At 40.7% G+C, this 17,018-nt stretch overlaps 1 protein-coding gene across 1 annotated transcript in view; it reads right to left on the reverse strand.

The window, feature by feature from the left end:
- Nucleotides 1–12,729, reverse strand: part of LOC115150531 (testis-expressed protein 264) — a 123,055-nt gene extending 110,326 nt beyond the window's left edge. Inside the window, exon 1 of the mRNA XM_029693938.1 lies at nt 12,158–12,729. Coding sequence (XP_029549798.1) covers nt 12,158–12,415 — 258 coding nt within the window. The 5' untranslated portion in view covers nt 12,416–12,729. The remainder of the gene's footprint in view (nt 1–12,157) is intronic.
- Between the last annotated feature and the right edge of the window lie 4,289 nt (nt 12,730–17,018).

Consider the following 17,018-nt stretch of genomic DNA (forward strand, 5'->3'; position numbering starts at 1 on the left):
CAGGAGAGAGCGAGAGCGAGCAGGAGAGAGCGAGCGCGAGCAGGAGAGAGCGAGCGCGAGCAGGAGAGAGCGAGCGCGAGCAGGAGAGAGCGAGCGCGAGCAGGAGAGAGCGAGCAGGAGAGAGCGAGCGCGAGCAGGAGAGAGCGAGCAGGAGAGAGTGAGCGCGAGCAGGAGAGAGCGAGAGCGAGCAGGAGAGAGCGAGAGCGAGCAGGAGAGAGCGAGAGCGAGCAGGAGAGAGCGAGCGAGCGAGCTGGAGAGAGCGAGCGAGCGAGCTGGAGAGAGCGATCGAGCAGGAGAGCGAGAGAGAGAGAGCGATCGAGCAGGAGAGCGAGAGAGAGAGAGAGAGATCAAGCAGGAGAGCGAGAGAGCGAGAGAGAGAGAGATCAAGCAGGAGAGCGAGAGAGCGAGAGAGATCAAGCAGGAGAGCGAGAGAGCGAGAGAGAGTTCCTATCAAAGTAAGTTCCTTATTTTCTGTATAACTGATAAGGGAATTATATAATAAAAGGTAAATGAATAAAGAATCCATACTGATTAGTAATTAATAGTTATGTAGCATGTGTAATGAATAATTAAAGTACTGAACGAAAGGCCCATAAGGTCTAGTTGAAAACCCGGGAGGAAGGGAAATATGTGTGTGTGTGTGTGTGTGTGTGTGTGTGTGTGTGTGTGTGTTAGTTAGACTAACGGAACTGTAGACGTGTGTGTGACCCGACCTGAAGAGGCTTGGAAGAAACAGGGAGTAACCTTCAAGGTCCCCCTAATCTCGGGGGGAAAGGAACAGGCAGCGCTAGATAGTGATTAACAGTGGTGAGAAGTCCGGGGAGGGATACTATTCACCTACTGTTTGTGTGTATGGGTGTACGTAGGATATCTACGGTTTGTGTGGAGGTATGTGCGTAAGCGGGGAGGGAGCATAAAATGAACTACTTTGTGTAATGTACTTCAGAACGTTCTCTGAATAAACTGAACAGACCTTTTGCAGAAAGCTGAGTCCTTGCCTAATTATTATTAACCCAGTGTCTTACAAACCTTGGGGATTAGTCAAGGCTTATTGATTGTTAATTATTATTATCGTTGGGATTCGGAAATTCCCGTGACAATAACATGTATCATTTCTACTGTAGGCACATACAGTAAGTATGGAGCATAATGTACTTAGTTTAATTCACATTTTCAAGTACTGATGACAAATAATGCATTCCGATTATAGCATAGATTGTAATGGACACCTATGGTGTGTGTAAAATACTTTTTTGAAGTTTAGCTCATTATAAATCAGTACAATGCTAAGCTATTTGCCAGCTACGTGTGGCGCCATGTTTGTTGACATTATACAATGCATTCTGGGTGTCACATAAACATCTCTCAGAACAAATTTGTTATAACAAAAGGAGGGAAAGGAATGGTTCACTCATCTTTCGGGTAAACTTCCGGAAGTGAATAAAGGGAAGTGAATGATCATAGACGACACACCCCCTTCAACATGCATACTATAAACAGACCAAACTCATCATCTCCTCTTATTATCATATTTGGTTGATGTTAAAAAACAAACATGGCACAAACTACCCATCGTCGAATTATTTTCAATTTCTAGAAAGCGTTTTTTTGTATCAATTATTTCTATCATTGGTGAGCTCACCTGTTATGTGACTAATTATAAATAGTAATTGCTATTAACTAATTCAAATTGTTGTTTCTGTCAGACAAGAGTTATAAAATTATGACCGCTTGTGTTACATCAATCTTTCCTCAGTTAGCGCTATGACAAATGTAGCCTACATTTTCTGGTTTGTATGATTGTGTTATGCTGTAGCTACTTCTGTGAATGTCTGAACATTGCATCCAAAAATAATATTGTGGCTGTTGAACAAGTTGAGGAGACTAAATTACTTTGTGTTAAACTGTCATGGCCAAAACATATAGATTCAATGGTTGTAAAGATGGGGAGAGGTCTGTCTGTAGTAAAGAGATGCTCTGTTTTTTTGACACCACACTCCACAAAGCAAGACCTGTGGGCTCAAGTTTTATCTTATTTTGATTATTGTCCAGTCATATGGTCAAGTGCTGCAAAGAAAGACCTAGTTAAGCTGCAGCTGGCCCAGAACAGAGCGGGCTAATATTAATACTGCGCATGCCAGTCTCTCTTGGCTGAGAGTTGAGGAAAGACTGACAGCGTCACTTCTTGTTTTTATAAGAAACATGAATGTGTTGGAAATTCCAAATTGTTTGCATAGTCAACTTACAAACAGCACGGACACACACACACTTACCCCACCAGACATGCCACCATGGGGTTTTTTCACAGTTCCCAAGAACAAATTCAACGAAACGCACAATATTATTCAGAGCCATGAGTGCATGGAACTCCCTTCCATCTTACATAGGGCAAGTGAACAGCAAACCTTGTTTTAAAAAAGCTAATAAAGCAACACCTGAAGGCACATCCCCATTCCCCAATGTGACCTACTTGTTGTGTGTAAGTACTGACTGACAGATGCACACACACCCCATGTTCATGTTTTTAAATTGGAAATGATTTTGTCTTAAACATACTGATCAAAAAAATAAAGGGAACACTTAAACAACACATCCTAGATCTGAATGAAAGAAATAATCTTATTAAATACTTTTTTCTTTACATAGTTGAATGTGTTGACAACAAAATCACACAAAAATAATCAATGGAAATCCAATTTATCAACCCATGGAGGTCTGGATTTGGAGTCACACTCAAAATTAAAAGTGGAAAACCACACTACAGGCTGATCCAACTTTGATGTAATGTCCTTAAAACAAGTCAAAATGAGGCTCAGTAGTGTGTGTGGCCTCCACGTGCCTGTATGACCTCCCTACAACGCCTGGGCATGCTCCTGATGAGGTGGCGGATGGTCTCCTGAGGGATCTCCTCCCAGACCTGGACTAAAGCATCCGCCAACTCCTGGACAGTCTGTGGTGCAACGTGGCGTTGGTTGATGGAACGAGACATGATGTCCCAGATGTGCTCAATTGGATTCAGGTCTGGGGAACGGGTGGGCCAGTCCATAGCATCAATGCCTTCCTCTTGCAGGAACTGCTGACACACTCCAGCCACATGAGGTCTAGCATTGTCTTGCATTAGGAGGAACCCAGGGCCAACCGCACCAGCATATGGTCTCACAAGGGGTCTGAGGATCTCATCTCGGTACCTAATGGCAGTCAGGCTACCTCTGGCGAGCACATGGAGGGCTGTGCGGCCCCCCAAAGAAATGCCACCCCACACCATGACTGACCCACCGCCAAACCGGTCATTCTGGAGGATGTCGCAGGCAGCAGAACGTTCTCCACGGCGTCTCCAGACTCTGTCACGTGCTCAGTGTGAACCTGCTTTCATCTGTGAAGAGCACAGGGCGCCAGTGGCGAATTTGCCAATCTTGGTGTTCTCTGGCAAATGCCAAACGTCCTGCACGGTGTTGGGCTGTAAGCACAACCCCCACCTGTGGACGTCGGGCCCTCATACCACCCTCATGGAGTCTGTTTCTGACCGTTTGAGCAGACACATGCACATTTGTGGCCTGCTGGAGGTCATTTTGCAGGGCTCTGGCAGTGCTTCTCCTGCTCCTCCTTGCACAAAGGCGGAGGTGGCGGTCCTGCTGCTGGGTTGTTGCCCTCCTACGGCCTCCTCCAAGTCTCCTGATGTACTGGTCTGTCTCCTGGTAGCGCCTCCATGCTCTGGACACTACGCTGACAGACACAGCAAACCTTCTTGCCACAGCTCGCATTTATGTGCCATCCTGGATGAGCTGCACTACCTGAGCCACTTGTGTGGGTTGTAGACTCCGTCTCATGCTACCACTAGATTGAAAGCACTGCCAGCATTCAAATGTGACCAAAACATCAGCCAGGAAGCATAGGAACTGAGAAGTCGTCTGTGGTCCCCACCTGCAGAACCACTCCTTTATTGGGGGTGTCTTGCTAATTGCCTATAATTTCCACCTGTTGTCTATTCCATTTGCACAACAGCATGTGAAATTTATTGTCAATCAGTGTTGCTTCCTAAGTGGACAGTTTGATTTCACAGAAGTGTGATTGACTTGGAGTTACATTGTGTTGTTTAAGTGTTCCCTTAATTTTTTTGAGCAGTTTATATTATTCACTATGTTTCGGACACCAGTAAGACTAGCTGTCGCCATTGGCGTCCGCTAATCGGGATCCTAATAAATCAAATAAAAATGTGAGGTAGGGCTGGGCGATATTGCAAAAATATATCAAGGTCATTTTTTAAAAATTGGACGGTATGACGATATTTTTAGTTTTTGAATAATTAAGGGTTCTACATTTCCTTTATGAGTACTGATAAATCCTAAGGTGTCAACACAAACAGTTGAAGTCAGACGTTTACATACACTTAGGTTGGAGTCCTTAAAACTTGTTTTTCAACCACTCCACAAATTTCTTGTTCACAAACTATAGATTTGGCAAGTCGGTTTGGACATCTACTTTGTGCATGACACAAGTCATTTTTACAACAATTGTTTCCAGACAGATTATTTCACTTATAATTCACTGTATCACAATTCCAGTGGGTCAGAAGTTTACATACACTAAGTTGACTTTGCCTTTAAACAGCCTGGAAAATTCCATAAAAATATGTCATGGCTTTAGAAGCTTCTGATAGACTAATTGACATCATTTGAGTCAATTGGAGGCGTACCTGTGGATGTATTTCAAACTACAAACTCAGTGCCTCTTTGCTTGACATCATGGGGAAATCAAAAGAAAATCAGCCAAGACCTCAGAAAAAAAGATTGTAGACCTCCACAAGTCTGGTTCATCCTTGGGAGTAATTTCCTAATGCCTGATGTTACCACATTCATCTGTACAAACAATAGCTAAAATTCACCCAACTTATTGTGGGAAGCTTGAGGAAGGCTACCTGAAATGTTTGACTCAAGTTAAACAATTTAAAGGCAACGCAACCAAATACTAATTGAGTGTATGTAAACCTCTGACCCACTGTGATGAAAGAAATAAAAGCTGAAATAAATCAATCACTCTCTACTATGATTCTGACATTTCACATTCTTAAAATAAAGTGGTGATCCTAACTGACGTCAAACAGGGAATTTTTACTAGGATTAAATGTCAGGAATTGTGAAAAACTGAGTTTAAATGTGTTTGGCTAAGGTGTATGTAAACTTCCGACTTCAACTGTACATTCCGCTATGCAATCTGGTTTCAGAGCTGGTCATGGGTGCACCTCAGCCACGCTCAAGGTCCTAAACGATATCGTAACCGCCATCGACAAGAAACAATACTGTGCTGCCGTATTCATTGACCTGGCCAAAGCTTTCGACCCTGTCAATCACCACATCCTCATCGGCAGACTCAATAGCCTTGGTTTCTCAAATGATTGCCTCACCTGGTTCACCAACTACTTCTCTGATAGAGTTCAGTGTGTCAAATCAGAGGGCCTGTTGTCCGGACCTCTGGCAGTCTCTATGGGGGTGCCACAGGGTTCAATTCTTGGGCCAACTCTTTTCTCTGTATACATCAATTATGTCGCTCTTGCTGCTGGTGAGTCTCTGATCCACCTCTACGCAGACGACACCATTCTGTATACTTCTGGCCCTGATTTGGACATTGTGTTAACAAACCTCCAGACGAGCTTCAATGCCATACAACTCTCCTTCCGTGCCCTCCAACTGCTCCTAAATACAAGTAAAACTAAATGCATGCTCTTCAACCGATCGCTGCCTGCACCTGCCCGCCTGTCCTGCATCACTACTCTGGACGGTTCTGACTTAGAATATGTGGACAATTACAAATACCTAGGTGTCTGGTTAGACTGTAAACTCTCCTTCCAGACTCACATCAAACATCTCCAATCCAAAGTTAAATCTAGAATTGGCTTCCTATTTCGCAACAAAGCATCCTTCACTCATGCTGCCAAACACACCCTCGTAAAACTGACCATCCTACCGATCCTCGACTTCGGCAATGTCATTTACAAAATAGCCTCCAATACCCTACTCAACAAACTGGATGCAGTCTATCACAGTGCCATCCGTTTTGTCACCAAAGCCGCATATACTACCCACCACTGCGACCTGTACGCTCTCGTTGGCTGGCCCTCGCTTCATAATTGTCGCCAAACCCACTGGCTCCAGGCCATCTATAATACCCTGCTAGGTAAAGTCCCCCCTTATCTCCGCTCACTAGTCACCATAGCAGCACCCACCTGTAGCACGCGCTCCAGCAGGTATATCTGTCTGGTCACCCCCAAAGCCAATTCCTCCTTTGGCCGTCTCTCCTTCCAGTTTTCTGCTGCCAATGACTGGAACGAACTACAAAAATCTCTGAAACTGGAAACACTTATCTCCCTCACTAGCTTTAAGCAACAGCTGTCAGAGCAGCTCACAGATCACTGCACCTGTACATAGCCCATCTATAATTTAGCCCAAACAACTACCTCTTCCCCTACTGAATTTATTTATTTATTTTGCTCCTTTGCACCCCATTATTTCTATTTCGCACTTTCTTCTACTACAAATCTACCATTCCAGTGTTTTACTTGCTATATTGTATTTACTTTGCCACCATGGCCTTTTTTGCCTTTACCTCCCTTATCTCACCTCATTTGCTCACATTGTATATAGACTTATTTTTCTACTGTATTATTGACTGTATGTTTGTTTTACTCCATGTGTAACTCTGTGTTGTTGTATGTTGTCAAACTGCTTTGCTTTATCTTGGCCAGGTCGCAATTGTAAATGAGAGCTTGTTCTCAACTTGCCTACCTGGTTAAATAAAGGTGAAATAAAAAATAAATAAGAAATTCTAAGTGATTTCAATGAGTCTTTCTCCACTCTGATTTTTTTAATACTGTTCAATTCAACTTCAACTAAAACAAATTTCAGCACTTATTATTTCTGCATTTCCTGCACTCAATTGCAGTGGTGGAAAAAATACCCAATTGTCATACTTGAGTAAAAGTAAAGATGCGTTAATAGAAAATTACTCAATTAAAAGTGAAAGTCACACAGCAAAATACTACTTGAGTAAGTCTAAAAGTATTTGGTTTAAAATATACTTATCAAAAGTAAATGTATTTGATAAAATGTACTTAAGTATCAAACAATTTCAAATTCATTATATTAACCAAACCAGATGGCACCATTTTCTTTCTTTTTTTTGTATTTACGGATAGCCAGGGGCACACTCCTACACTCAGACAAAATTTACAGACAAAGCATTTGTGTTTAGTGAGTCCTCCAGATCAGAGGCAGTAGATGACCAGGGATGTTCTCTTGACAAATGTGTGAATTTGACCATTTTCCTGTCCTGCTAAGCATTCACTCACAGATCACTGCACCTGTACATAGCCCATCTATCTACCTACCGCATACTGTATTTATTTATTTAGCTCCTTTGCACCCCAGTATCTCTACTTGCACATTCATCTTCTGCACATCTACCATTCCAGTGTTTAATTACTATATTGTAATTACTTCGCCACCATGGCCTATTTATTTCCTTAACTTACCTCAGTTGCACTCACTGTATATGCACTTTTAGTTTTCTTTTGTTCTACTATGTTTTGTTTATTCCATGTGTAACTCTGTGTTGTTGTATGTGTCGAATTGCTATGCTTTATCTTGGCCAGGTCGCAGTTGTAAATGAGAACTTGTTCTCAACTAGCCTACCTGGTTAAATAAAGGTGAAATAAATAAAATAAAAATTCAAAATGTAACAAGCATCAGGGAAAATGAATGGAGTAAAAAGTAAAGTATTTTCTTTAGGAATGTAGTGAAGTTATTAAAAATAAAAATAGTAAAGTAAAGTACAGATACCAAAATAAAACTACTTTAGTAGTACTTGAAAGTATTTTTACTTAAGAACTTTACAACACTGCTCAATTGAGAATTTCCACACTGCCACGTAGGGCTGCACGATATGGGCAAATAATCCAGGACTTATTTTTAACCATGTTGCAATTGCGATTTGACTTGAGAATTAGAGCAAAACTATTGGATACATGGAAATAGAATGACTTTTCTAATTCTATAGTTAGAATATAATAGTGGGCACTTTGAATACAGTGTTGTTTGAGATGAAAACAAATTAAAATTCCAGGGAGGAGTTATTGTGACAGGGTAGGAACTAAAGTGTTGATAAGTGTTTCCCAGGGGACCCTATAAGCTTTGGCTACATTGCATGGTTTCTCATAACTACTTCATGTAGCTAACATATTTTTGCTTTGCATATTCCTCTTTGATTTAGAAGATACTGTTGCACAAACAACATGCTGATTTAGGTCTACACCATCACTGGTATTATCAGGCTGTATTAGCTAGCTACGTTTGCTCTTAGTATATTTATTAGGTAGCAATTAGCTTCTCATAAGATTTAGGGCAACTTGCTAAGAAAAGACAAACTTGCTGTTTGCTGATGTAAGAAACACAAACTACTCATGTCATTATAGAACACTAGTGGATTTATATTAAGAAGCAACAATGTTGATAACAATGCTGTTTTCACTTTGCATGTGCTGCATTGACCATGCAGACTGAAAGCAAGTGTCTGTGGTTGAGGAACCTTCAAATGCGCTCCTTGAGTGACAGGGGGCGTGGCTAGGTCTGTGTGGAAAGTAGCACGGAGAGAAAGAGCGGAGAGAGATGACTCAAGTAGCGAAGTAAACTATAAAAATTGACATTACACATGGCATATCACATTTAACAAACTAAATATTCAAATACTGGTATAGAAGGTAGAGTAAAAACCCAAACCGGTCCCTGCATCAATACCAGAATATCATAAAATACAGTATACCGCCCAGCCCTAATGTGAGGCCTACAGTCAGTGTCCAGACTTCAGTTAGTCTACTATTCCAACTACTAGGCTACTACACTCTCAAATAATTCTGCCAATGAGACATCCCTTTCAAAACACCAAAAAGTGTTTTGAATGAAATTTGGTGATTGTTATTCATTAGGCCTACACATGTCTTGTAACCTGAATTGATGCGTACACTTCTGTCTGCGGGCGACTGTCTCGACCACTCATCTTAGCCTTGACAAAATTTCAATGTTATCATTGAACCACACCACATTTTGGAACATATTCCACAAGTTTAAGTCCATTTGCTCATTTTTCATCCGACTGACATGCGGTAATGATAAATAGGGTAATAGCCTACAGTTTTCTTGGAATATACACCAGGTGTACAAAACGTTAAGAACACCTTCCTAATATTGAGTTCCACCCCTCCCTTTTGCCCTCAGAACAACCTCATTTCATCAGGGCCTGGACTCTACAAGATGTCGAAAGCGTTCCACAGGGATGCTGGCCCATGTTGACTCCAATGCTTCCCACAGTTGTGTCAAGTTGGCTGGATGTCCTTTGGGTGGTGGACATTCTTGATACACACGAGAAACTGTTGAATGTGAAAGACTTAGCAGCATTGCAGTTCTTGACACACTCAAACCGGTGTGCCTGGCACCTACTACCATACCCTGTTCAAACGCACTTAACCTGTTGGGGATAGGGGGCAGTATTGGCACAGCTGGATAAAAAACGTACCCGATTTAATCTGGTTACTACTCCTGCCCAGAAACTAGAATATGCATATAAATAGCTTTGGATAGAAAACACCCTAAAGTTTCTAAAACTGTTTGAATGGTGTCTGTGAGTATAACAGAACTCATATGGCAGGCAAAAACCTGAGAAGATTCCAAACAGGAAGTAACCTCTCTGACCATTCCTTGGGCTTCTTGGCTCTGTTTATTGAACATTTAGGATCTTTGCTGTAACGTGACACTTCCTACAGCTCCCATATGCTCTCAGAACCCGGGAAAAAGCTGAATGATGTAATTCCAGCCGCTGGCTGAAAAACTTTAGCACGTTTGGATGGTGGTCGATCAGAGGGCCATCAGACTGAGGCTCGTGCACGAGGGGATCCCATGCTTTTACTTTCTCTCTCTTTGAACGTAAACACGCTTTCCCGGTCGGAATATTATCGCTTTTTTACGAGAAAAATTGCATAAAAATGTATTTTAAAACAGCGGTTGACATGCTTCGAAGTACGGTAATGGAATATTTAGAATTTTTTTGTCACGAAATGCGTCGGGCGCGTAACCCTTATTTACCCTTTCGGATAGTGTCTTGAACGCACGAACAAAACGCCGCTATTTGGATATAACAATGGATTATTTGGGACCAAACCAACATTTGTTATTGAAGTAGAAGTCCTGGGAGTGCATTCTGATGAAGAACAGCAAAGGTAATAACATTTTTCTTATAGTAAATCTGACTTTGGTGAGTGCTAAACTTGCTGGGTGTCTAAATAGCTAGCCCTGTGATGCCGGGCTATCTACTTAGAATATTGCAAAATGTGCTTTCACCGAAAAGCTATTTTAAAATCGGACATAGCGAGTACATATAGGAGTTCTGTATCTATAATTCTTAAAATAATTGTTATGTTTTTTGTGAACGTTTATCGTGAGTAATTTAGTAAATTCACCGGAAGTGTTCGGTGGGAATGCTAGTCACATGCTAGTCACCTGCTAATGTAAAAAGCTGGTTTTTGATATAAATATGAACTTGATTGAACAGACATGCATGTATTGTATAACATAATGTCCTAAGATTGTCATCTGATGAAGATCATCAAAGGTTAGTGCTGCATTTAGCTGTGGTTTGGGTTTATGTGACATTATATGCTAGCTTGAAAAATGGGTGTCTGATTATTTATGGCTCGGTACTCTGCTGACAATCTAATGTTTTGCTTTCGTTGTAAAGCCTTTTTGAAATCGGACAGTGTGGTTAGATTAACGAGAGTCTTGTCTTTAAAATGGTGTAAAATAGTCATATATTTGAGAAATTAATAGCATTTCTAAGGTATTTCAATAACGCGCCACGGGATTCCACTGGCTGTTGAGTAGGTGGGACGAGAGGTTAAATCTTTTGTCTTGCCCACTCACCCTCTGACTGGCACACATAGACAATCCATGTCTCAATTGTCTCAAGGCTTCTCAAAATCCATCTCCTCCCCTTTATCTACACTGATTTAAGTGGATTTGACAAGAGACATCAGTAAGGGATCATAGCTTTTACCTTGATTCACCTGGTCAGTTCATGCTCTTTTCATGACATATTCATAATGTTATGTACACTCAGTGTATGTTTTAATTATTGTGATAGGCTCATGTTTTACCAGTACGGTGTACCCCAACTATTTATTTTGCCGGTACGCCCTACCGTTCTGGCTTACTTTCACTCCTGGTCTTGCAGGAATTTCACATCACAAATGTAATCTTCAACCTGTTTCTCTTATAGCCTGTCTGCTCCTATTACCATTGGGTCACATGAGCGTATCCAGCCCGTCCTACTCACCACCCAGCCTGTGTTCAGCCCTTATCATCAGTTAGCCTAGATGTGTACTGAGATCCTATCTAACAGGCAGCTGTTGTGTGGCTGCCACAGCTTGTTGACTAAACACCCAGGCTCTTGTAAGGACTGAATCCATTAAAATACAGTTCCCAGCTGTATTTTTACAGGTGGTGCATTACAGTACAGGTATAGTAAAAGATTAACAAGGATGTAACAATGATACTCCACGAACTGTTGCAGTGTAAAATTTCTAAACAGTGGGGCATCGAGAAGGAGGCCTGACACTGGCCTAGGAACAACCCTCAAGACACTTTGTTCTTACAGCCACTGTGTCAGAAGATATTCCCCACAAGCACTATAAATGAAAATGAACAGAACTGCATTCATACTAGTCAGAGTGTACTTACTAGACTAGACTATATTTAGTGTCATAAGTTCAGTTCTCATCTGACCCATGGGAGGGAGGATTTGCCCATCTCGTTGACATTTATGAGACAGTTGTATGCTAATGCCAAAGTAAACTGGAACCACAATAAGGGGGAAATCATCAGCTGTGCAATGTGGCATTGTACAGCTGATTTTATTAATGCTCCCAAATCAGAATTCACATTCAGCTCTCTGGATTCAAGGCATGTCCCTTTGAAAAGAGTGGCCAGTGAGAAAACATCTGAAAGTGAGGACAGTTTATTTATATCAGTTATTCTCTCTCACACACACACACACACACACACACACACACACACACACACACACACACACACACACACACACACTTCAGGTGCCTTACCTCTGTGGAGTCATCGTAGGACACACGGATGGTATTGAGCTTTGGCCCAATACTGACAGTCTCTGTGAAGGCTGCACCACAGTCTTTATAAGGTCCTTTATGGAGTTTGTAGGCAATAGTAACGTTTTTGATATAAGGCGACCCTGTCTTGATATTGACCTCAGTGAACAGCCCAGAGTACACAACAGCTGCAACCACCGTTACAATCAAGCACAAGATGAGAAACACTATCAGTGCTAAAATAATAGAGTCAGACATTTTCTACACTAACACTGGTGCCACTGATGCAACTCAACCTCTTCCAAGTGAAACGTTCTGTTTTGACAATGTCAAGTTCTATATGTAGTGTCAAGAAGAGCCTCCTCGGAATGTACAAATTTGCAAACAGTCTACAAACTACAAAGCGCAAACGTCATGAATAAGATATCCCCGATATTTTAGAAGAAGATGCTTGTGATGTAAAAACGAGAATAATCCGTACAACTGTTGTTTGTATTCATACGATTTTCCGTGATAACTGAAGGTAGGACGAAAGATTTTTATAACTAACCCAAGATAGACCAGAGCCTGTCGTTTCCAATGGAGCAAATTAATCATAGTCTGCAGCACAAGCACGGAGGTGGGCAGAGCCAAGCACAAGCTAGTGAGATCCTATTGGCGCGTTTTAGAATTTATTTGCATATTTTCGTTAGGGAACGCCTACTCTGAAGTGCGCATGTGCAGTAACTCACCCCGCCCTTGCACTCCTTTTAAACATCGCAATTTTTAGAAACTTTGGCAAATGGTACATAATACGAAACGCAGACCACTCTGTTTGTTACCAATTTTAGTTTTGGAAACAGAAAACTATATGCAGATCAAATGTTTCATCGATGAGACAATTTGAAGACTCTTGGCCAAAATCCATCTCGCTCCATCTTCTCCCACTGCCAGCCACTGGGCTTCCTCTCATCATATTTGGTAGTGAGTTGAAACGCCAACAGGATGCTTCACATGTATACATCCGGTGAGATATCTGGCTAATTTCTCATCTGTGGTAGGACGGTAGCCTTATATAGCCTAACACCGTTAATTTCCCTAAACACATGAACATGCTTCCCGGATAAACCATCTAGCCTCGTATGAAGGGGTGTCCCTTTTCGACGAAGCTATACTCATAATAATAACACAACATTTGTGCATTATTGTGTGAATTATTATTACACTATCAATCGGCTAGTTGGCTAGTCCAGGTGCCATTTATTTTAAAGTAGCTAAAATATATTACCACGAGACTACAACCGCATCCTGTTACACTCTATGGTTGTGTAAACTTCGTAGGTTCCTTGACCATAGAGATGCGTACATGGGGCGTGTTGAACGGATCACTTTTGTCATTGTAGGTCACCGCCTTTCAAAGTGTTCATTATGGGGATAAAAAATGCCAGACTTGCACCTACGTGTCGACTGCATGAACTTTACAAAAATTATTTTGATCAAAGGTCAAGAAGTTTTCACTACAGTCAACTGCAAGTTTCTGCAGTTGCTCTTCACCAACTTCATCTTTCAGCCATCTCCTGCATTGTGGGAGTTTTTTTCAACCAATCATTATGGTGTTTTGTTTGACCCACACGAACATAACTGAAACCAGAACCAACTTTGCCTCAATGGTTATGTACAAATTGATGTAATATTTGAGGCTAACTTTCTCACTAATTGATTGTACAATGTACACACATATTTTCAGTTTGTAAGTGTTTTATGGGGATTGGAGACATTTATTTTGACATGAAGAACAACTTTCATAAACAATGGCAACACTGCCATGTTGCACTTAGCCTTGTTGTTGGAAAACCACATCAGTAGCCAGGTTTCCATCCAATTGGCGACAGATTTTCATGTGAATATTCTAGAATCCGCATAAAGAAAATATGCAAATTTTCTCACCAATGGTGTTTCAACTTAATGGACTTGTTGCGGATAAAAATCTGTGCATGATGACAGTGCACACAAAATGTACTTTTCACTGAAGTTTTCAAAATCGAAAGTTAAATGTTTCCATCGCATTTTCAACTCTACCGATAGTTTAGTCACAAAACTGATGAGTTAAGTAGCAAATGTGCCTACTCTGGTTTTGGCACATGCGCTGTAGCCAACAGCTCTAGTCTACATGATGAGATTATTATGGATAAGAGCCAGAATATTTAAGCATCGATCATCATGTAACCAGAATAAGACCCTCGATATTTATTGTAATGGAGCATCAAGACCCCTGTGTACATTCACCACCCTGTGAAGTTCATCATTTTGCATTTTTCATCACTTTGCACCATATTATTTATATTTTAACTTTCAACTTTCTTCAAACTACAAATCTACCTTTCCAGTGTTTTTTCTTGCCATACTTTATTTACTCTGCCACCATGGCATTTTTTTTGCCTTTACCTCCATTATCTCACATCATTTGCTCACATTGTATATAGTCTTATTTTGTTCTACTGCATCATTGATTGTATGTTGTTTTACTCCATGTGTAACTCTGTGTTTTTGTATGTTGTCGAACTGCTTTGCTTTATCTTGGCCAGGTCGCAATTGTAAATGAGAACTTGTTCTCAACTTGCCTACCTGGTTAAATAAAGGTGAAATCATACATCATTTCATCTGTAGCCTTATAAACTACTTGGTTTCCTGAGTCGTAGTGGGAGGACCATATCACCATATCATGTGACTAAGTTAACTTCAATATGATGGTTATTATATTAATATTTGTGCATAAAGGAGTTTCCACCGACATTTCTCGCAATATTAATTTTAGACACAAAAAGATCCCACCATGTCGAGCAAACACATTTTCTGTTGGCATTTATCAAATTCTACCGAAACGTATTTTTTCCACCACAGCTGTCGTGATTTTTTTTATAATGTATGACTTTACTCGCAAAACTGGATGGAAATGTGGTTAGTGTACTACTTTCACCTCCCCCAACTTCACTCTTCAACTTCCGTCTACAGTTGGTTGTTTTCGCCTTACCACTCAAATGAGCCCATTGCATTATCTACTACAGTTTCAGGTAATCAATCAAGCTTGTGAGACTGGGAACAAGACTAACTTGTATATTGTATGTATATGAGTACGTCACATTATATATGATAACTATTTGGTTTTAATAGCATCACCTCTTGAAGAGCGTAGTCAGAACTACATATTTCTGATTATTCCATGCAAAACAATTGCGCATATTTAGCTCTATCATCAGAGTTGTAGCCAGGCCTGCTGCAACTTGGTCTCGGAGCATTTTTTATTATTCTGTACGTAAATCGAGACACTCCATATGTAACAGTGTAGGTTCCGTCCCTCTCTTCGCCCCAACCCGGGCTCGAACCAGGGACCCTTGCACACATCAACAACTGACACCCACCGAAGCATCGTTACCCATCGCGCCACAAAACCCTACTTCAAGTCTCAGAGCGAGTGACGTCACTGATTGAAATGCTATTAGCGCGCACCACCACTAACTAACTAGCCATTTCACATCGGTTACACATACAGCATATGATATGTTTCATAATGAATGTGTTAATTTGTGGATGTCCTTCCCCCATTTAGTATTATATGTTACGAATTACATTTCGTATTATATGTTATAAATTTGCAAAACGTATGATATGTTACGAATTCTAGCTAGGTAGATAATGTTAGCTAGCTGGCTAATGTTAGCTAGGCTAGGACTTAGGCACTAGGGTTAAGGTTAGGGTTCAGTTTAGGAGTTTGGTTAAAGGGTTATGGTCGGGATGGAGAGGGGTTAGCTAAAAGGGTTACGTTTAGGGGAAGGGTTAGATAACATGCTAAGTCATTTCAAAGTAGCTAAAAAGTAATAAGTATTTAAAAAGTTGCTAATTAGCTGAAAAGCTAAAGATGTCTGGATGAGATTCAAACTCGCAACCTTTGGGTTGCAAGGCATTTGTGTTATGTCCCTACCCACCCACCCACTTTTGTAACCGCCTGTCTTACATAACCATACCAAACGTAACATATCATACTAATTGGTGTGTTCCGGATTTACTTTTACTATGTTACGTCTAGTCTATGTTACCAGGTTGGTATACCATACCAGTCATAAAAAAATATTAGTAGAGCGCAGATTGGCCAGTTCATCCTCAGGGAGATTACATATTCTATGAGGAAATAACATGCATTTTTTTAAACTGTCTGTTTTAGAAAAAGTTTGAGGTGGGGTTTTTAAGTGTTTCTTCTCCAATGTATGCTTTGGCCACAAATATGAGTATAGGACGAGTCAACAACATTATTTGGATATGAGTTAACAGAATATTAACTTTTAAAAGTGAGATTTTAACTGGGCAGTTAATTTAAAACATGCAAAACTTGATTAACATATTTATAGAGAAAATCTATAAAATATTTAAAGAGAGTGTTATTCATGAATAATAATATTTTACAGTTGAAGTATTTCATTGCAACATACTGTATCTTCAAAGTAGATCTAACTTTTCTGCACTCAACAGCTTTCCGAAACGTCATAATTTCATAAGATACCCTTTTTCAGCCTCAGACATTTGTGTTTGAAAAAAATGCAGCACTCTAATGCTGTTTGCATCGTTTTGAACATCCACTAACATAGTGACCCCTCCTTCCACAGAAATCCCCTAATTGTCAATTTTCTCAATGGCAGCAACGCACTAGGAATCCTGTCTTGGTTCTCCCTGACCTATTCCTATCTGAGGGGGCAAAGGGATATGGGTTATGCAAGGTTAGAGTTTGTTGACACAAAGGTCAAGAGTTCACAGAGTCGACAGTATTCCTCCACATTGTCCTAATTATCCAAGTCATCTGCAATTTCATCGTTATCCCCCTCTTCCTTCC

The sequence above is a fragment of the Salmo trutta genome, chromosome 16, assembly GCF_901001165.1.
Source record: "Salmo trutta chromosome 16, fSalTru1.1, whole genome shotgun sequence".
Lineage (NCBI taxonomy): Eukaryota > Metazoa > Chordata > Actinopteri > Salmoniformes > Salmonidae > Salmo > Salmo trutta.